Genomic DNA, 23358 nt, shown 5'->3' with positions numbered 1-23358 from the left:
AGGTAAGATCACACCACTGCACTCCAGCCTGGCTGACAGACAAGACTCCATCTCAAAAAAAAAAAAACAACAACAAAAGTAAACCCAAACTTCTAGTTCCCAGACACCACAGTGAAGATGTGCCATAGCAGAGGCTGCGGAAACTGGCAGTAAAATCGTTTTGTTGTTTTAGTGAACATATTTCCTTACTGGTCACAACAAGGAGAAAAGCTTTGAGATACTATTACATTGTCTCACTAGTGAGATGAGAAGGCTAAGATCCTATGATATTGTCTTCTATTTACATCAGTCTTGGACCAGGTAGCTTTTGAACAGGGTCAACTCTTATTTCAGAAGTCTTGGACCCAGAAAGGCACTTGGCTTTTTACTCAACATAAGAATACCTTGTTATTTCCCTTTTTAATAGCAAGATTTAAAAGAGAAGCAAATGTAATCATGTAGAAGCCAAATGCTTTTAAACATGCAGACAAAGAATTTTATGTTTAATATGTCCACTATTCAAAGAGTAAGGATTTAATAAGGCAAGGAGTATTCAGATTAAACTGTATAACAGTCTCACTAATGACTTCCAGGAAGCTGTATTTGACACTTAGTCCACAGTGGAGCTAAGGAACATTGATATAAATAAACTTGTTACAAAATGTGACATTTCAGTCTGGTAAGAGAAATACATCAGAGCAACTTATTACATCATCATGGCATGCTCCAAGGCCTAAAAACTATTTGTGCTTTTGAAACAATAACCTTTATTTATTCAGGTGGCTCTTTTCTGGTTCTATTAGAGTTTATTGGGAATATGATGACTTGTTTAAAGCATGTCATTATTACATGGAATCTATAATTTTTGCTTTTAGTTAGCTGAATTACGACATTGATAGGCAAGTAGCCTTAAGAATTATAAACCCAGGCATGGTAGTATACACCTGTAGTCCAAACTACTCAGGAGGCTGAGCTGGGAGGATCACTTGAGCCCAGGAGTTTGAGTCCAGGCTGGATGACACAGTGAGACCCCATCTCAAAAATTTTTTTTTCCCTTGAGATGGGGTCTCACTCTGCCATCCAGGCTGGAGTGCAGTGGTGCGATCTTGGCTCACTGCAACCTCTGCCTTCTGGGTTCAAGCAATTCTCCCACCTCAGCCTCCCCAGTAGCTAGGACTACAGGTGCGCACTACCACACCTGGCTAATTTTTGTACTTCTTGGTAGAGATGGGTTTTCACCATGTTGGCTAGGCTGGTCTCAAGCCCCTGACCTCATGTGATCCGCCCACCTCAGCTTACCAAAGTGCAGGGATTACAGGTGTGAGCCACTGCGCCCAGCCAAAAAAGAACTTTTTTTTTTTTTTTTTTTTTAGTAGTATAAGAAGGGAGTATGAAGGCTTATAAAGAGAATTCTGGACAGGCGTGGTGACTCACACCTGTAATTCCAGCACTTTGGGAGGCTGAGGTGGGTGGATCAAGAGATCAAGACCATCTTGGTCAACATGGTGAAACCCCGTTTCTACTAAAATACAAAAAATTATCCAGGTGTGGTGGTGCATGCCTGTAATCCCAGCTACTTGGGAGGCTGAGGCAGGGGAATCGCTTAAACCCAGGAGGCAGAGGTTGCAGTGAGCTGAGATTGTGGCACTGCACTCCAGCCTGGTGACAGAGCAAGACTCTGTCTAAAAAAAAAAAAAAGAGAGAGAGAATTCTATTTAATAGAAAACCCTGAATCTTTCTCATTTATACATTAAAATAGGAAAACATAGCCAAGAGCTTTAATTTAGCCTAAACCTATATTTTGACAAATAATCCTGTGGGTATTTTGCAATATTGCATTCAAGTAAAGCTTAACTATTAGCAAATACACAAATCAAGAGACATATTTTGCCATTAATAAAAGATAACTGGCTGGGCATGGTAGCTCACGCCTGTAATCCCAACACTTTGGGAGGCCAAGGCGGGTGGATCATGAGGTCAGGAGATCGAGACCATCCTGGCTAACACAGTGAAACCCTGTCTCTACTAAAAATACAAAAAATTAGCCAAGCATGGTTGCACACACCTGTAGTCAGTTACTCAGGAGGCTGAGGCAGGAGAATCGCTCGAACCTGGGAGGTGGAGGTTGCAGTGAGCCAAGATTGTGCCACTGCACTCCAGCCTGGGTGACAGAGTGAGACTCCGTCTCAAAAATATTAAAAAAAAAAAAAATAGAAAAATAAAAGACAACCATTTATTAACTAGAGTAATACCCTATTATACCTTATAGGCTCAGGATATGCTGCAGGAAAGGTACAGAATTATTGCACATTTGTGAAACTCACACTTCACTATTCAACATGGGTCCCCATAACTGCAGGAAGTAACAGATTACTAAACTAGCCAGTACATGAATAGATTAGATTTAATGAATTAACTTGATATTCCCAAGTGACACACTGTATTTGGGAGAGAAGCTCATCTAACCTATTATAAGTGTATAGAACTAAAAGTTTTCAAACATAAATTTCATTAATTTGAAAGGTTATTTTTATATTGCATAGGTCCACTTGCCTCTAAATAAAATGAACCAAAAATAAAAACAAACTCATACTTTGTGAGACATCCTGGTATTTAGAATTTTTCTACCTGTCTCTGAAAGTCAGAACCATACTCCAGTGAGGCAATTATTTGGTTATTTAACTTCTCAAAGTGTTTATATTATACACAGGTCATATTGTACATATTTAGAAAGTCTGTAGATCAGTGGTCCCCAACCTTTTTGGCACCAGAGAGTGATTTCATGGGAAGCAAGTTTTCCACGGACCTGGGGGCAGGGGGAGGGGGTGCAGGGAGGGGATGGTTTCAGGATGATTCAAGTGCATTACATTTACTGTGCACTTTATTTCTATTATCATTTCATTGTAATATATAATAAAATAATTACACAACTCACCATAATGTAGAATCAGTGGTAGCCCCGAGCTTGTTTTCTTGCAACTAGACGTCCCATCTGGAAGTGACGGGAGACAGTGACAGATCATCAGGCATTAGATTCTCATAAGGAACACGCAGCCTAGATCCTCACATGCACAGTCCACAATAGGGTTTGCGCTCCTCTAAGAATCCAGTGCTGCTGCTGATCTGACGGAGATGGAGCTCAGGTGGTAATGCAAGCAGTGTGAGCAGCTGTAAATACAGATGAAGCTTCACTCTCCCCTGCAGCTTACCTCCTGCTGTTCGGCCAGTGGGGGGTGTGGGTGGCCGGGGACCCCTGCCGCATATTATACACCCAACTTTCAGAGAGAGAATTTTTCCCAACTGCAGATTATAAAATTAAGTCAACAGGTATTTTTCTTACCCTTCTATGGTTATTACTATTCCAACTAAATGTGTGAATGGCCTAATCTAATTGTTTTTACATCTTGGTTTAATTTCTCAGTAACAAGTAATTAACACCAAAATCTCATTTCTTTTTTGAAATCAAAACAAAAGCCCAAGTTCCTAGAAATTACTATACAGGGATAAACGAAGCACTGAAGGTAGGAGAACCATGAAATTACAGTAAATTCTTGGACAACACGGGTTTGAACAGTGTGGGTCCACTTATATACAGGTTTTTTTTCTGTAAGTATATTGGAAAATGTTTTTGAGATTTATGACAATTTGAAAAAAGAAACCATGTAGCCTAGAAATACAGAAAAATTAAAATGGTATGTAGATACTAGCCTATTTTATCATTTACTACAAAATACACACAAATCTATTATAAGAAGTTAAAATTTATAAAAACATACAAACACAAACTGTACATGGCACCATTCACAGTTGAGAGAAATGTAAACAAAGATACAGTATTAAATCATAACTGCATAAAATTAACTGTAGTACATGCTGAGCTACTATAATTATTTTGTAGTTACCTCCTGTTGCTATTGTGGTGAACTCAAGTGTCGAAAGGTCTGTTTAAAACACCATGTGATGCTAACCATCTCTGTGTGGGCAGTTCATCTCTTCATAAACCGTGGATCACAGTAAAAAGTGATCCCTTGCGGTTCCTGCATATTTTTCGTGATTAGTGCAATACTGTAAACCTTGAGGACATAAAAACTGCAAGACCCATATGAAGTACCACCAGTGATAGAAGTGCTCCCAAGAAGCACAGAGGAGTCACGACATTAGAAGAAAAAGTTGAATTGCTTACATACCATAGATTGGGGTCTGTGGTTGCCCACCATTTCAAGATAAATGAGTCCAGCATAAGGACCATTGTAAAAAAAGAAAAAAAGAAAGAAGGAAAGAGAAAGGAAAGCAAAAAGAAAAGAAAACTCATGAAGCTTTTGCTGCAGTTATGCCACCAGGCATGAAAACCTTGCACTTTTTGTGAAATAGCTTTTTAACTTGCATTTAAAATGCAGCTTCATGTGAGTACAGGAGTGCTCTAAGGCAGATCTATAGATTCCAGTGTGATTCAAGAAAAAGCAAAGTCACATGACAATTTAAAGCAAAAGGAAAGTAGCTTTGCTAAGAAGCAGCAGACAAGTTCACAGATGCCATTCAGAAGATAAATGAGAAGAAAAGAAATCTGCCTTAACAGGTTTTTAATGCAGTAGAAAGTACCTATTCTGGGAAACAATGCCACAAAGGAAATTTATTAGAAAGAGAAGCAAGCACCATGATTTAGGCAGGAAAGGGTAAGCTAACACTGTGCAAATGCTGTTGTGTTTGCAATCAGGACTACACATATCTGTAAAGCTGCTAACCCCCGAGCCTTGAAGAAAAAATAAAAATAAAAATAAAAAACACCAGCTGCCAGTCTTTTGGTTGTATACCAAGAAGTCCTAGACAATGAGAACCCTTTTTCTGGATTGGTTCTGTCAATGCTTTGTCCCTAAAGTCAGGAAGTACCTTGCTAGTAAGACACTACCTTTTAAAGTTCTTTTGATACTGGAGAATGCCCCTGACCACCTAAAACCCCATAAATTCAACACCAAGGCAATGAAATGGTCTCTGTGCTCCCAAACACAACATCTTTAATTCAGGAATAAGGGGGTCATAAGGACTTTTTAGATCTACTACACACAGTACTCTGGAAAGGACTGTCAATGCTGTGAAAGAGAAGCCCAAGAGAGAACATTATGCAAGTCTGGAAGGAATGATTATGCCATGTCACTGAAGATGCCATCATCAAGCCCAAACACTAAATTCTGGCTGGAGAAAACTATGCAGATATTGTCATAACTTCATAAGATGTACAAAAGAGTCAGTCAAAGAAGTCATGAAAGAGATTGTGGATGTGGCAAAAAGGTGGGGTGTGAAGGGTTTCAAGAGAAATTCAAGAGCTAATAAACACCACACCACAGGAATTAACAGATGACTTGTTGATGGAGATGAGTGATTCCAAAGCAGTGCAAGATGATAAGGAAGAAAACTTAGAAGCAATGCCAAAGAACAAGCGGATGTAAGACAATCTGGCAGAAGGGTTCCAATTATTCAAGGCTGCTTTTGACTTCTTTTACAACATGGACTCTTCTATGATATGGACACTGAAACTAAAGCAAACAGTAGGAGGATTGGTACCATATAGAAACATTTTTAGAGAAATGAAAAAAGCAAAAAGTCAGACAGATTAAAATGTATTTCTGTGGATTTAGACCAAGTGTGACTGCCTCTTGTGCATCCCCTTCCACCTCTGCCACCCCGAGTCAGCAAGACCAACCCCTCCTCCTCCTCCTCAGTCTACTCAATGTGAAAATGACAAAGAGGAAGACTTTCATGATGATCCACTTCTACTTAGTGAAGAGGAAATACGTTTTCTCTTTCTTAGGATTTTCTTTATAACATTTACCTTTTTTCTAGCTCACTTTAAGAATACAGTACATAATACAAATAACATACAAAATGTGTTGATTGTTTGTGTTACTGGCAAGACTCCCAGTCAACTGTAGGCTATTAAGTTTTGGGGGCATCAAAGTTATACATGAATTTTCGACAGGACAGGAGGATGATGCCCCTAACCCCTGCATTGTTCAAGAATCAAATGTACAACCCTCTATCCTAACAGAAAAAAAACTACATGAATGGTAAATTACTTGAGGTCTATTCTTCATTCAACACATTTTTATTGAACACCTATTATATGTTCTGGGGACAAGAAAAAGTCTCTGCCTTCAAGAGACTTACACTCTAGTGGGAAAGGAGACAGACAGTCAAAAAATAAACACGATAAAATTGTGGTAAGTGCCATGAAGGAAATTAACAAGGCGGTATAACTGATAATGGATAAAATGGGTAACTACTTTAATTAGGGTCATGAGAGAAGGCCCTCTAAGGAACTGACAGCTGACAGCTGAGAGATAAGCAGCAGCCAGCCAGAGATGAACCTAAGAAAATACATTCCAGGCAGATGAAACAAGCTTGCACAAGCCTGATATGAGAAAGAATAATAGAAGAGCAGAATAATAGAATAATTGGACTAATAGAAGAGCAGAGGGAGGTCAGTGTGGTGGTGAGGTAAAGGAGTGAGGCTGTAAAGGAGGTAAAGCTGGAAAGCAAGGCAAGCATGATAATGAAGGGCCTTGGAGGCCACCAAAGAGAAAGCCAGGAAAGGTTTAAGTAGGAACAATGTTAGTTTCCAAATTTTGAAGCTCATTCATGTGGCTATGAAAAACCAACTGTAGGAGACAAGAATGGAAACAGACCAGTGGGTCACACAGTAGTCCAGGTGAGAGTGAAGGAGGCTTAACCTAGTAGCTGTGGAAATGCAGAACTGGCATGACATGGTAGTAGATTAGATATGGAGCTTTCGGCCTGAGCAACCGGAGAAACTCACTTACTAAGGTAATGAAGAGTTGTTTTACTCTTCAAATTTCAAACAACTGAAAAACAATTTTAAAAATACGAAAAAATGGATTTTAGATATTAGACACCAGGCAGCACAGGATAGTAGAATTAAACAAGGTGAGTCCCATAACCGCTCCAAGATTATTTCATTCAAGCAGTTTTACAAGGAGGCAGTTTCTAGGCTGTGGTGCAAAAAGGGAGAACCCAAAAAGAACCAAGTAGTCTTGCTGAGTTGAGGAGACAGAATTGAGAATTTGGAGAAGGCCTGGGGTCTAGAATTTATAAGTAGGAGTACCAGAGAGAATGCAGCTGCACAGAGAAGGGAGGGTTCCAGAGACATGCAGAGGGCTCCTTTCAAGTCTTTAGCTGAATATTGATCAGCACAAGCATATGAGGGAATACCCAAGAACAGGTTAAGAACCTCCAAGAAGCAGGCAGAAAAATTCCAGAAGTTCACACAAGTCTGGGAATAGTTCACGCTACTACAGCCAAAGAAAAAACCTCATAATGAACAGAGCATCAGGTAGAGTACTCAGAAGGATATTGCTTCGGTGAACGGAGAAAAACTAAAGGCTGCTCTTGCCCACCTAACAAAGCTTAAAAGCAAGCCTTGAAATAATCAGACTATTTCCAATAACTTTACAGTGTTCCAAAACAAAGTCTCAACAATATTTAAAAGACTACCAAGAAGAATACATACATACACACAAACACCAACAGTATAAAATTCATAGCCAATAAAAAATTACCAGGCATGCAAAACAGCAGGAAAATGACCCAAAATGGGGGGGGGGGGAAGTGACACAATAACTGTTTTAATATCCTTATATACTATTCCTATTATAAATGTATTATGTTACATGAGGTAGAGAAAAGAATACTCATGTTAAAGAGAGACATGGAAGATATAAAAAAGACCAAAATCAAACTTCTAGAGATGAAAAATGCATAGGATGGGATTAATAGCAAATCAGTGCAAAAAAGCAAACTTGAAGGCACAGCAAACGAAATCATCCAAAATTAAAACAAACATAAGGCTGGACAAACATATAAAGCATCAGTGAGTTGAGGAACAACTTCAAGCAGTCTAATATACATGTAAATTTGAGTCCCAGAAGGAAGTAGGTAAGAGTAGACTATAGAAAATTTATTTTAAGGAATAGCAAAAATGTTTCCAAATTTTATATGAAAATAGAAAACTGTATATAAAATAATATGAAAATTACAAAACCAAAGATCCAATAAGTTCAACAAACCCCAAGCACAGAACACATGAAAACTAAACCAATGTACACTATAATTGAATCGCACAAATTCAATGGTAAAGATAAAAATCTTAAAAGTAGCCAGAGTTAAAAAAAAAAAAAAAAAAAAAAAAGACACTTACAGAGGAGCAAAGATTAGAGTGACTGTAGACTTCTTGTCAGAAACAATGCAACCCAGGAGGTAACAGCACAACCACATCTTTAAACCTAGAATTTTATACCCAGCAAAAGTATCTTTCAAACATGAAGATTCAAAATCTTTCTCAATAGGGTAGGCCTATACACCTTGCTAAAAGAATTTTGGATTTTCATCTTCAAAGTGCTAGTAAGCTACTAATGGATTCTAAATTACGAAACTTACATTTCAGGAAAGACATATTACACTTTTGAGATGAGTGGGTTAGGCATGGGGGAAAGAGGAGTCAAGCATACATAAGAGCAGAGATAGCAGAAACTTGTTCAAAAAACCAAGGATGCTGACTTAAGAGCAATGGCAGTGGGGAGGAAGAAAAAGTGGACTGATCAGAAAGATACCTAGAAGATAATTATTCAAAGGCTTGGTGATTGATTGGATGTGAGGTATGAGGAAGAAAAATGACTCAAGAATCATTCCTAAGTTACTGATATGATTAACTATACTTACATATAATTTTACCCATCTGAAAAATAATTTAAACCAATATACACCATCAAAACCACAACTGAAGCAATCCACACAAGTGAATTAATATACTCTAAACACTGCTTTTAAACTAAGAATTCACTGTGTAAAAGTTGTACATAAAAATAGAACAGCATTTTTGTAGAAGAAAAAGATGAAGGCATCAGTTTTCATTTGAAATCTGCAGTGAGCTCAATTTTGGATTTGAGATTACTGCTACTGTTCCCTATGGAAATAGTAAAGGCATGGTTTCTATGAGCCATCTGTTGAGATGCTGAAGTGCTTCTACAGAACACTTCCTTCTAAAGGTAGATCACTATAATGGAGTTTTACCATTTAAAAAATTATAACTCATGTATAAAAGGTTGCATATTTTTGGTAATCAACTTCTAGTTCGGCAACCTTGCTTTCTATGTTTCTATCTTCACAGGAATTATCAGTGAGGTTTTTTTAAAGGATTTTAAATAGTAACATATTTATTGTAGATTTGCTAAGTATTAAATACTTTACACTGTGCAAGTACCTTACATGATAACCTCATTTAATCTTAACAACCCTATTATGTAGTTATTATCCCCACTTGTAGTTATTATTCCCATAAATGGGTTAAGAAGTGAGGAAATTAATATACAAAGAGCTAATAAGTGGCAGGGCCAAAGATTTGAACTCAGAAAAGTCTGACCTCAATCCCTGGACTCTTCAGAAATCCACCTCTAAAACTCACAAATCTTCCTGCTTATTAGAAAATATGCAACTGATACTCTGATTTTGAATGAATACATGCTTTACATGTAATAACCAAGTTTCTAAATTATGTTTATTTAAAAGTTCACAAAACCTTATCATTAAAATGTTCAAGCTTTCAATTTGCCTCAAGAGATTCTTCAAAATTAGCCAGGTGTGGTGGTGGGCACCTGTAATCCCAGCTACTCAGGAGGCTAAGGCAGGAGAATCACTTGAACCCAGGAGGTGGAAGTTGCAGTGAGCCAAAATGGTGGCACTGCACTCCAGCCTGGGCAACACAGCGAAATTCTGTCTCAAAAAAAGGAAAAAAAAAAGATTCTTCAAAGCAGGTAACTTAATGAGCAAGAATTATAAGTAGACTATTAGAGCTTCATTAACATATGTATATGCATGTGTATAAGAGGATGCTGCATTACAGAATCTATATCATCAGAGGCATGGCATGGTCGACTATAGACACTGAGGACCTGAAAATGTACTGAGGGTTTAATACATTAAGTTGCACAACAGATAAACTATCAATGATGCTTGTGATAGGACACATAACACTGTGTTAGGAACCACAACTAGATGATCTATATGGAAACCATGCTTCCATGACTTCCACATAGAACATGGAAACCATGTTGTATGATGGAAATGGATGAGTAGGCATATACTTAAAAATTTTTCATGCTGAATTACATGGCATATTGTGTGCATGCATCGTTCACCAACAACTATACAGTTATTAGGATTAACTCAAAATTGTAAACTAACAAAACATTTATCCACAGTTCAACAGAAACTCAGAGTTTAAAAGTTATTTTTCTTCCTTCAACAACAAAGAAAACCTAGAAACTGAAAGTCTCCAGTAAAGTTCTTTTATTTGGATTTAACCTAAAATAGTTTGATCTCTCTTTGATAGAGAAATGAAATCTCCAATTCTATAGACTATAATGTAAAAATATTGAATTTGCATATTTCCAATAAAAGACATTTGCTTCATGCTTTGGGCATCTACCATAGTTGCCCAAAAGACTATGGCCAGTAAACGTAACTGTCACAGTACAGAAGTGCACATAATAAATTTACTAACTTACAAAATTGTCCTTGTGTTACCAAAACACACAGTGTCTTTAGTCGGCTGACTATTCGTGTTGTTTGAAAAGCATGAAGATACAGGTTTTTAGCATGCACGCCCAGTTGGAAAAGGACTTGTTCCTCTGGAAACACCATTCATTCGCTTTGGCAGAGCTGAGAGCACCTGTGCATGTGAACAAGCAGGTGGGTATCTCACTGGTTTCTGCAGTCATCTCTTTCCTTGATAGGTAAGTTTTGATACCAGTCAGGGGAGAGTCCAGGCATTTAACTCAGCTTATGATTTAATTTTCCACAGCTAAGAAAACAAAATCACCAAAATAAGTTAGTTCTAGGAAAACCAGGTGGGATTTATAGGTACACTTACATGACTATAAACAAAGAATCCTTTATAAAAGAAGAAAAGGTATCAAGTCTGGCAATAGCAACCATAGAACATCATAGAGAAAAAACATTTAAAACTTCCAGGATCAAAAATAATACAATGCAGTTCATGAACTGGTTTTCATTCAACCTCTGTACATTTCCCAGGATAAGAGTAAGACTGTTACCCAGCTCAGGCTATTAAACTGATGTGAAATTCAAACTTGATTTTTTTTGTTCCATTCAAGAGCACTGTCTGTTATACTTGTGTAAAATGAGAACACCAAAGCTTTGAAAGAAAAGCCTGTGGACCACCAATCAAAATGCCTATTTCTTTACCTCAAGAGTTATTTCCATGCTAGAAACACACACACACACACACACACGTGTGAAGAACACAGATTTCCGTACATAGTAATTTTTAAGACTAAGATGCTACAGAGTGGTGGGGATACTTACTCTTATATTAAATCCTAGAAGATCACTTATAACACCTGAGACAGCAGAAAGGATAACTACTCTTGTGATATTGTAGATTAAGGGATTCATTGTCAGTCCATAGAGTCTAAACGGTGTGTCCAGCTCCTACAAAAAACATCAAAGAATTGAAATGAGATACATGTTTTCTCATAGCTACTCAGTGACTTCTTGCTGTGTTTTGTCTTGGGTATAGATGAATGCTTAAGGCTGCCTTTCCTTAATATTCAAAGAGCTACCTTCAAAACATCCATAACGCGTTCTCACCTACTTTTCTACTAAGATTTTTTTAGGTGGATTTGAGCAATATGTCATTTGTGGTTTAAAATATATAAAATATGACAGACATCAGCAATCATCAGAACCTGGGTAACAAAATTGGAAATTTTTTCATAGTAGTTATTAACCCAAAATCATCAGGTCAGCATTTTGAATCTACACAGCCTAGCATCTATCTCTTACTGGGTTCTGAGAAGTAAAACATTAATTAATTTATTTAAAACAGGCTAACTCACTTTATTTTTCTGGTATAAAACCACCACGTGGTGGCCACAGCTAGAGCCTGGGTCCTCTACATGGAGACTCTGGTATGGGTCTCTAGGCCATAGTCAGTGAATTCCAGATAGGGAGACTTGGTGAACATGTCTCTTTCCAGAGGTTGGGGCTGAAATAGCTGTAGGTATTGGAGATGGCATCAAAGGTGCCCTTGGCAAAATTGGTCAGGGTAGCAGCGCAGTCCCCAAAGTGCAGCAATGGTGGGTATCCACCATCAGCAGCAGGTTCTTGGGCACAGGGGCTAAGACGCTACCAATGCCTCTGGAGGCAGGGATGAGGCCACCAGGACAGAGATGCAGGCTGCCAGTCACCTTGCAAGGGCAGTGTGAGTATGGGGCTTGCTAATCTTGTTTCCCCAGTAGCCTCCTCACACAGGGAGGATAAAGAGCTTGACCATGATTATAGCCCCATGGAGGGTGCTGGCTACCTACGTGGAGCACTAACACCCAGAACAACATAGCCACTGTAGTCCTCGATGGTGACAAATGCCTTGAACCTGGTCCTTGATGCACAGGGAGAAGAGGCGTATCTCCGCCAGGGGCTTGATCTTCATGTCCTTGACCAGATGGTCCAACTTGGTGATGGGAAGCCACTCTTTGTCCTTAACCTTGCCTCCAGGAGCTCTGTGACCTCAGCTCTGGTCCTAACCACCACTGTGACCCCTACCCCTGATGCCACTGTGGAAGAGTCCACTTCCAGGACTCCTCCCAACCCAAGGTATCATCTGCCATTTAATGTTTTCTCAGAGAAGAGACTGATTTAACTTAAATGATAGTAAAAGTGTATCACAGCCTATGACTTACTTTCAACAACTTGGTGGACAGCTTTAATACATTGTTTACTAGAGTAAGCTGTTCTTTCTTATTTGGCTTTTTTTCCATCTTAAGATATAAATTAATCTAAGGGAAGGAATAGAAATTAAGGTAAATTTCTTAGAAAAAAATATGTATACTGCATAAAATCTGGCATATTTCAAAGGTCATGTTTTCAAGTAAAATAAATTTTGAAATTCCAATAACTATTGATACAGAGAACATATGTCACGTACTCTAGCCCCCAGCCCTGATCAGTCTCACTCTGGCAAAGAAAAAATACTTAGTGATGAAAAAATTATTAATGATGAAGCAATTTAAATATCAAAACAATGAAAAATTTTAATATTACTTGCAATATAACATAATTAGCACATAAGCACCTTGAGTTCAAAACCTATATCTTATTCATCTCACTATCCCCCTAGATAATCTAACATCCTCATTAAACATGGAAGAAGATAGCTCCTGTTACTTTACTAATTCCTTATATTTTGCCTTGTATGAAGAATTCTCCAGTATGATTCTAAGACCAAAAAAAAAAAAAAAAAAAAAGAATGATAAATGTTTTTATACAAAGTTTATGGAAAAACTTGAAATTAAAAACAAAATTACAAAAAAAAAAAAAACACTTTATACTACTCTGTATTTACAAGAGATATTTCTCAATCTTAGTATCTATTCACATACTGAAAACCAAGTATTTTCCAAACATTGAATAATGTATTCTATGTCTGATACAGAAGAATTCAAAAAGCTTATTATACATGCTAAATGACACGTACTCTAAAGATGTAATACTTGACATAGAGTATGAGATTAAAAGCATGCTCCATTACCACCAATAAAAATCTCTCTATAGTGTACAAAGTCTTTTCAATCCATTAGATCTTAATTCTCATAATCCTGGGAGCAAGAGGAGATATTACATCCATTTTATTAGGGATAAGCAACTACAGAGCAGCAAAGTGACTTGTGAGGTCCTTTAGCTAGAATGTGATAGCTAGACAGTGATTAAACCCTGAATCCTCTGCAGGGACCTTACAGTGTATTATGCTACCCCTAACCACTAAACCCAATTGACAGGACTGATCAATACCTGTTCTGTAAGTAATATCGAAACATTGCTGTATTTCTTATTGGTTTCAGACCCCAATGAGGCCAGACGCAATAAGAAAAGTAGTAAAGCTGTTTCCCAGATCAAAAACTCCCAGTTATAAGCATCATTCAGGAAAGTTTTGTGTCCTTGGAGAACCTATATAAAGGATCAAAAAAAGTTTAGTTTTTCATTTACCTTAAAATCATATCATTACTTTTACTCTGTCAATTTAAGAACATTTCCAAAAATCCAGTATTTTAATACTCAAAGCAGAAGAGCTTTAATACCCAAAGTATTACCTATTTATTTAATCATTATATATTTAAGTTTCCTAGATTTTCTCCTTTAGCAAGGGTCTAGAAGTAACAAAGAAGGAAAATACCACAAATAAAATAAGACAAATGCATTTGCAACTACTTTAACTATCAGTGTGTCCACTCACAACGATATGGCAACCATTATTCAAAGTAATAACTTTGCATTATGTCAAGTGAGCTCCCTAAAACATGTGGCTCATCCCACTGGTATGACTAGAAAGTCCTAACGATCAGTTCTTTATTCTGTTTTAGGCTCCAAATAACAATAGCAGCAGGAACTATGCGTCAAATTTTCTGGTAAAAGGTTTTTGTTTTTGTTTTTAAATTTGTTGATTTAAAAGTAAAGAAATTTACTCAAACAAGCCCAAAGTAAGATGGAATTTACTGAAAAACATACAGATAATGCTCACAGAAACCTTGTGAAAAACAGGAAGAGCTGCCCTCTGCATCTCGCTTCCCCCAGGGCTATGTAGGCTCCCATCTCCACTCCTCTTAGCCAGCTCCATTGCCTTACAAGACCTTTGTTTTCTGCCTCCCCACTGAGTTTGACTCATATTAGCTTTGGCTTGTCATGGCACCCTAGCAGCAGACTTCTCAAGATAAAATGTGGAAATCAGAAAGCAATAGAATCCTAAAAGTGCTGAAAGGAAATAACTGGCAACCTGGAATTCGATTCCTGATAAAAATATATATATATTCAAAAGTGAAAGTGATAAAATATATTTTCAAACAAGCAAAAACTGAGGGAATTCATCACCAGCAGACTGTCACTAAAATAAATACTAAAGGAGTTACTCAGGTAGGAGGAAAATAATCCCAGAGAGAAACACAGAAATTCAGGAAATAATAAAAAGCAATGGAAAAGGTAAATATGTGAGTAAATATAAATGATTAATTACACAAAACAATAATAATTACATCTTGTGGTTTTAAAATATATGTAAAATTAAGGTGAAGGACAATAATACAAAAGGTGAAAAAGTAAATGGGATGAACTGTTCTAAGGGCCTAGCATTATCAAGAGAGTGATAAATTAATCATTTTATTAGACTATAAAAAATTAAGCATGCATGTTGTAATCTCTTTACTACTTAAAACAATAGTAAAAGAATATATAACAAGTTAATAGGATTAAGTGGAATATTTAAAAATATTTGGTTAATAAAAAGATGGTAAGAGGAGTGAAAAAGGAAAATTAGCAGGTAGCAAAAGTAAGAACCAAATATATTTGTGGTTATAGTAATAACATTAAGTTTAAATGGGCTAGACACTCCAAAATCTAAGACTGTGAGGATGGATTAAAAAACAAGCAACCAACTGGGCACAGTGTCTCATGCCTATAATCCCAGCACTCTTGGAGGCAGAAGCAGGAGGATCCCTTGAAGTCAGGAGTTCAAGGCCAGCCTGGGGAACAAATCCAGACTCCACTTCTACAAAAAATTAAAAACTAACCAGGCTAGGTAGCATGTGCCTGTAGTCCCAGCTACCAAAAAAAAAAAAAAAAAAAAAAAGAAGAAGAAGAACGAACGAACGAACACCAAGCAACCATAAGAGGACATGCTGATTATGAGAGACACAACCAAAATATGAGAACAAAAGAATAAAAACAGGTAGACAAAGATATAACATGTAGAAATGAATCAAGACAGCTGGTGCAACGAAATTAACATCAAATCAATAAGAAACATTACAAAGAGAGACATTTTGTAGGGTCATGAAAGGCCAAGCCTGACATTTTTCCAGATTAAAGGAGACTAGAGACATGACAATTAAATGCAATATGTAATTCTGAATTGGATCCTGGACTCAGAAAAAAAAAAAAAATCACTATAAAGGACATAAAAGTCAATTGCCCAAAAAGATGGATAACAAAACTAAATCTGGTTGTACCCCGTTACACATAAAGCAAAAATCGACAGAAGAGGACACATAGACAAATCCACAATCAGACTTGAACACACCTCTACCAATGACTGACAGAATAAGCAGACCAAAAAATTCAGTAAGGATGTAGGTAATTTGATACATATAGGACACTGCTCTCAACAATGACAGAATATAAATCTTGTCAGTGTGCTAATGGAAAATTTAATGAAACTGAATATATGCTGGATAATAAAGTAAACCTCTACATATTTAACAGGACTGAAAATATTCAGAGTATGCTTTGACCACAGTAGAATTACATTAAAATTCAATAAATGCAAAAGTATAAGATAAACCTGTAACTTCTTTTAATGCAGAAAGCACAGAAGTGCTTTACAAAAAGGAGACCCTATCAAAAGGATAAAGGAGGGGGTTTCTAGGAGCTCCCACTGGCCAAATTTGGGACAATGTAGGCATCAAAGCAAATATAGTAACAGATTTTTTTTTTTTGGTACAGATGGGTCCTCATTATGTGGCCCAGGTTGGTCTTCAACTCCTGGCCTCACACAATCCTCCCACATTAGCCTCCCAAAGTGCTGGGATTACAGGTGTTAAGCTACTATGCCCAGCCTATAGTAACAGATTTTAACCCACTGTATAAAAATGAGAATACATGATTCCACAGTATAATAAATAAATGAATGAATAAATGAGAGGGAAAGAAATGAAAGATCTACCTTGGAGTGACAACTAATAAATACAGAAGGAATAACGTAGTCGGAAAATCAGTATTTTACAATCATACGATAGTTTTATATCAATTAATAATTACCAACTAAAATTAGACTGATCTTACAGTTTGAAAGGACTTCAAAATTACTTGTATTCCCATTTTGAAAAGTTAGAAAAATTACCAAAAATCCAAAATAGTAAAAAATGTAGATGTACTAAAAGTACATACTTAAAGACAGTGACCTAAGTCTAAAACAGAAAGTGAATCCTATATTAGAATTTTCATTTTTCCTTAAAGCAGATGTGAAACTTTTACCTGAGCACAACAAATGAAAGCAATCGAAAGTGTCAGTAGGAAGACTGAGGATACAACCACATCAACTGAACGCTGTGGCCCCCGTCTCTGTGGAGTGAGACACGTGTTAATGTTTTAGATTACTGGCAGACAGCAACCGCCCTCACATCATTAACACTCTGAATTGTACTACATTCGTGTGAAAATGTTTATAAGAAGTTTCTGAGATAGGATTTTAACATATTCAGTACATAAAGTCATCAACTTTAAGTACTGAAATCCATGCATTTTCAAATTAAGGGTGACTGATTCATTAACATACTGGAATATTTCCCAAAAAAGCTGGAATATTTCCCAAAAAAGTCAGAAAAATATACACTATTTAATTATCACTTTGCCCCTAGGAAATTTAGATTTTCTTTTCCCTTTCTAAGCTCTTCTTTACCTACCCCTACCAGCTTTGCAGAGAGATGACATCCAACTTGCTGTCCAGCAAGTTTGTCGGCTGCTGATATGATCTGCCTACACCCAGAACTACACTGTCTACTGAGTAAGTGCTGCCAGGAGCTTCAGTGAGCATATTCTTGCATATACTCTATTGTTAATCAAATAAAACTCACCTTTAGATAGGAACGCAGTGATAACCATATTTTAATATTCTCCACCTTCTTAAGTCTGAAATGAGGTATTTCATATTTCCTAGCTTTCCTGGCAGAAGTAATATGGCTGAAGAGTTTTGCAAATAAAAATCTCTAGAAGAGGTTTAAAAAAAAATCACAGTGAAATGTATGTATGTGTCTGTGTATTCACATAATTGCCAATGATATTCGCAGAATACAAAAATGTTAAAAAGAATGAAGTTCTAATCAGTGATCACTAAGATGGGCAGTGAAAATTTTCATTAATAGGTCATTACCCTGTTGTTTCCAAAGCACATTACATAGTAATATACTTCTTCACAATGTGGTACACTCAACATTTGCAAGGAATATTCTTTGGAGACCCCCAAAGAATGGTTGGCATTTGTGGATCCACTACTTCACAAACTCAAATGTTTATACATCATTCTGCCTTATTCCCAAATTAAATTTCTATTCAAAATCACATTTCTGGGGCTGGGCATGGTGGCTCATGGCCTGTAATCCCAGCACTTAGGGAGGAAAGACAGGGGAATCACTTGAGCCCTGGAGTTCAAGACAAGCCTGGGCAACAAAGTAAGACCTCACTTCTACAAAAATACAAAAAATTAGTCGGGTGTGGTGGCGCAGGCCTATAGTCCCAGCTACTGGGGAGGTTGAGCTGGAAGGACTGCTTGATCCTCAGGAGGTCAAGGCTGGAGTGAGCCGTGATCACACCACTGCACTCCAACCTGGGCAACAGAGCGAGACCCTGTCTCAAAAAAATAAAATAAAATAAATCACACTTCTTCTGCATATCACCAATATTTTAAACCCTCCATCCATAATTTTTATCAAATTTCAATTTACGTATTTCTCACTTGGCCATTTTTCACAAAAACATTATCACATGTAGATAATTATTTTATTCTATGGATAAAAAACAAAAAAGGGACACTGAGGTACAGAAGCTAAGCAGTCGGCTAGGCTCACTCACTGGCTAAGCCACTTATTCTACACGTGGGGCCTGGCAAAATTTCAGATTACAATGTGTAATACGTAAACAGTCAATAACACAAACAATAAATCCACAAATATCAAAAGTCCACTTATCAATCCTTTATTGTCCACATCAACTTGAAGAGAGACCAAATCAAGAGAACAAAAACGACTCAATGGAATATCATATACAAAAACAGAGGTAAAAAATTTTACTTATTTCTCCACTGACCTGTTTATATGTTCTCTCTGCCACACACATCATGAAAAAAAACATCCAAGTAAGACACAATCTTTCAAAAAAATTAATTATGGACAAAACAATAATAGGTGTAACAGGTGGTGCCCCACAAAAGAGAGTCAAGATCTCCTCAGCTGAAATGGACTTTAGCTGGTCAAGGCTCTTCTCACGGAAAAGTCGATGTAAGAATGGAAAAAATGCTAATCCAATAGTGACAACATTTCCCAGCATCTGATAACCTACTCCTTGCTGATAGGCATTGACCTGTGAATTATTTACAATTTCTATCATTATTGTGTAGCTAAATGGAGTTACAAAGCAGTATTTATCAAACACTATTCAGACTATTAAAAACACATTCTAAAAGTATAAATACAAATGACATACAGATTTATGACTTTTAAATCTTATTAAAAATTGGGATTCAATGAGATAGGAATATCTGTAGAGCATACCTGAACAGTTGACTATGCTAACAGAGACCAGGTATAACAAATAATATATATACTACCATGTAAAGACTCTGACTACAAAATTACATATATATGTTAATAATATATTACATATAATATAGATGATATATATATATATGTGCTTCAAAAGCAGAGTCATACTGTTTTAATCACTAAGAGATTCTTATAAAATAGCTCCTGATCACCTAGTATATTTTTTGAAAAATCTGGAAACATATTCAATCTTACCCTGCTCATGATGATGCCACTTATTTCCAACACAGACATATCCATCTTTTTGCACTCATTCCCCTCCCAGATTATTGCACTAACTCGATCAGAGGAAGGACTTGAATTCTGAAGCCAGAACAAATGATTCTGAGAAGAAAAATATAAAATTGTTTCTATCCACGCTTTATTGCCTCCATTAGTTTTTCTTTCCCAGGCTCCATTCATTTGCCAACACTCTAATAACCGCTTCTATAATGCTGGTCCTTTTTTCTTTTTTTTTTTTTGAGACAGGGTGTCACTATGTTGCCCAGATTGGTCTCAAACTCCTGGGCTCAAGCAATCCTCCCATCTGCCTCCCTCTACACAGCCTTCTGTGTAGCAAGGACCACAATCACATACCACCATGGCCCGCTAGGTCCATTTTTCTTCACTAAGCCATTCTCTTACCTAGGGAGAGACTAAATGTCTTCTGTTATGAGGAGAGATAGCAGTCCATGATCTCCAAGGTTGCTTCCCTCTCTAAAGGTATGGAAGTGAGGATAAGCTTAGTGTAGTCACGGGCTATTAAGAAAGAATTTCTAGAGCTATGAGATTATACTGGGAGTAATAGGAAGTAAAGGAAGATACTAAAAGGCCTTATACATCACATGAATGACTGAGGAGTTAAGTCTGTTTCTGGTCTAACCAGGACACAGAGAATTAGTGAGGCTTAGAAAAGCTCAAGTGGAGACAGTCACAATGAAAACAGCTCCCTCTCCTCCTCTGCCATATCATGTCTCATTCTTTAAATACTAGCTCAAGTCCCATTTCACCACCATGGTCCTCTCTGACAGCCTCAGCCTTACTAACTTTGCCCTTCTCTGAAATGAAAAACTTTTACAGTCTGTATCAGACAAATTAGCATCTTATTATATGGTGCTTTTATGTTGTCCTCTACTTATTTCCTATATAATTATCTTGTTCCCAAACTAAAATATAACCTTCTAGAAAAGGACCATCTGGCATATTTTTTCTCTTTCTACCAAAACGCTTAGCATAATGCCAACAAGCATTTATTGATTTGAATCACTGATGTGACTGATTCACTGACTTATAGAACTCATATTTACTAAGCACCTACTATGTATCATGCCTGTGGATAAAATGGAGAACAAGACAGATGTCCTTGCTATCAAGGAGTTTATAGACTTCTGAAGGAAGTTACTATACAGCACGGTAAGGAAAAGCAAGAGTGCTTCAGGAGTATATAGGAAAGGCTTCCTGAAGGAAGCATCACTCAGGCCAAGACCTACCTGGAAATAAAAAGGAATGAACCAAAAGAATGGGCATTAGAGAAAATTATGTCCCAGGCAAAGAAACCTGTATGCATACAGGCCCAGAGGCGCATGAGGCCTGGTTACATATCAGCAACAAAGAAAGTTAGTCGAGTCAAGTTCACCATGTGAGGAGCAGGGACAGAATGGTCAGAGATGAAACTGTATTAGAACAAATAAAGGAACAGAAGCAAGCAATCCAGAAAGAAGAAAAAAGGATTTTAAAGGAAGTGGCATTATCAGATTTGTATTTTAGAAGTATCACTCTGGCTGTAGCAAGAAAAATGAAAGGAACAGAGGCAACCCTACAGAAGTTACTGTAATAGCTTCTTATCTTATCCAGTTGAAATAAGATGATGGCCTGCACCAAGCAGGGTGACCACAGAGATGCAGGTATTTAGACAGCTGAATCAAAAGAATATAAGCGATTAAGGGTGGAAAGAATGGGGCCAGCTGGGCATGGCAGCTCATGCCTGTAGTCCCAGCACTTTCAGAGGCCGACGCGAGTGGATGACTTGAGGTCAGGAGTTCGAGACCAGCCTGGCCAACATGGCAAAACCCCATCTCTACTAAAAATACAAAAATTAGCCAGGTGTGGTGGTGGGCAGCAGGCGCCTGTAATCCTAGCTACTCAGGAGGCTGAGGCAGGAGAATCACTTGAGCCTGGAAGGCGGAGGTTACAGTGAGCTGAAATTGTGCTACTATACTCCAGCCCGGGTGAGAGAGTAAGACTTCATCTAAAAAAAAAAAGGGGGGGGGGGTCAAGAATGACTCCAAGCTTTTTGACTTGGGTGGGTAGTATAGTATTAAGAAACACAGGGAATAAAAGAATAATAGGCTAGGTGAACAGGATTGGAAAATGATTTATTGCATTTGACATGGTGAGTTTACCACACTCAATTATTCTTATATATGTCTTAAAATTATACTGCAAATCTCAAAGGAGGGGAGTGCTAAAGAGATCAAGATCATCATGATGCTATGCATAACTACTGAAAGCAATGTAATTTAGATGAATCTTCAGACTGAATGCAAAAAATATTTAGCCTCACTGCAAAATCAGAAAAAGCAGCATAAAATTTTAATGAGAGCCAGGGATGGTGGCTCACCCCTGTAATCCCAACACTTTGTGAGGCTAAGGTGGGAGGACTGTTTGAACCCAGAAGTTCAAGACCAGCCTAAGCAAGATAGTGCGACCCTATCTCTACAAAAAATTTAAAAATTAGCCAAGCATGGTGGCTAATCAGGAGGCTGAGGTGGGAGGATCACTTGAGCTGGGGAGGTTAAGGCTACAGTGAGTCATGATTGCACCACTGCACTCCAGCCTGGGCAACAGAGTGAGCTCTGTCTCAAAAAAAAAAAAAAAAAACTTTAATGAGAAAATTTACATTGTTTCTGGTTCATTTTTTAAAAATTATATACATTTAATGAAGTGATTTTTTAAATGAAAATGTATCATCTGGCCGGGCGCGGTGGCTCAAGCCTGTAATCCCAGCACTTTGGGAGGCCGAGACGGGCGGATCACGAGGTCAGGAGATCGAGACCATCCTGGCTAACACAATGAAACCCCGTCTCTACTAAAAATACAAAAAAATTAGCCGGGCGAGGTGGCGGGCGCCTGTAGTCCCAGCTACTCGGGAGGCTGAGGCAGGAGAATGGCGGGAACCCGGGAGGCGGAGCTTGCAGTGAGCCGAGATAGCGCCACTGCACTCCAGCCTGGGACAGAGCGAGACTCCGTCTCAAAAAAAAAAAAAAAAAAAAAAAAAAAAAAAAAAAGAAAATGTATCATCTAAATCAATGGTATCTTTGAATCAAGAAAATTTGATAATTAAGCAAATATGTATCCATCATTCACTATTTGCAAGTCAATGTGGAAATATTTAGCCTAAAGAACAAAAACCTAAGAATCATAACAATCATTGACATTAAGCAACTGAAAGGTTGATATGAGAACTATTTCTTCATCATTCAATCTATCCAGAAGTGGAATAAGCTGTATCATTAAATAACAAGCACTCCAGCTCCAGAAGTATTTAAGAAGAGGCCAACTGATCATCTGATGGAGACATTAATAATAATGCTAACATTTATTGGGTATTTACTCTTGCCAGGTATTATGCTATGTACTTTATCTTATTAGCTATTTCACACTATTCCTAAGAAGTAGGAACTATTATCACCACACAACAGATGGTAAAAAATTTACACAGATATAGAATGAATCTCTACATTGGTTGGAAGGTTGAAATACCTTCTAATGACTGATTTTATGACATTAATATAAAACCTGAAATTAAAAGCATTATTTATTTTATGCACTATTCAAAAAGCAAGCAGTACCATTTCCTAGTAATTCATATGTAACACTGTGATGTTCATGAAAATATAAGGTATATTTTCTGTATACAAACTTTACTCAGACAAAATACAAAATACAC

The 23358-nt window shown here is 37.4% G+C and overlaps 1 protein-coding gene across 10 annotated transcripts in view; it reads right to left on the bottom strand.

Annotated features, from left to right (window-relative positions):
• Positions 1–10320: 10320 nt before the first annotated feature.
• The window catches only part of PHTF1 (putative homeodomain transcription factor 1), a 62186-nt gene continuing 49148 nt past the window's right edge, over positions 10321–23358 (bottom strand). For 4 of the 10 annotated variants that reach the window (XM_077950903.1, XM_015148585.3, XM_028830310.2 and 1 more), the window contains 8 exons: positions 19626–19754; positions 18916–19188; positions 17688–17819; positions 17089–17175; positions 13858–14013; positions 12750–12845; positions 11374–11499; positions 10321–10849 (listed from right to left, as the gene is read on the bottom strand). In XM_077950903.1, coding sequence (XP_077807029.1) covers positions 10829–10849; positions 11374–11499; positions 12750–12845; positions 13858–14013; positions 17089–17175; positions 17688–17819; positions 18916–19188; positions 19626–19754 — 1020 coding nt within the window. In that variant the 3' untranslated portion in view covers positions 10321–10828. Of the gene's footprint in view, positions 10850–11373; positions 11500–12377; positions 13285–13857; positions 14014–17088; positions 17176–17687; positions 17820–18915; positions 19189–19625; positions 19755–23358 lie in introns of all 10 variants that reach the window. The other 6 variants (XR_013399594.1, XR_013399595.1, XR_013399593.1 and 3 more) reach the window with 3 other exon arrangements.

Source organism: Macaca mulatta, chromosome 1, assembly GCF_049350105.2.
Source record: "Macaca mulatta isolate MMU2019108-1 chromosome 1, T2T-MMU8v2.0, whole genome shotgun sequence".
NCBI classification, from domain to species: domain Eukaryota; kingdom Metazoa; phylum Chordata; class Mammalia; order Primates; family Cercopithecidae; genus Macaca; species Macaca mulatta.
This window is presented reverse-complemented; position numbering and strand designations above follow the sequence as displayed.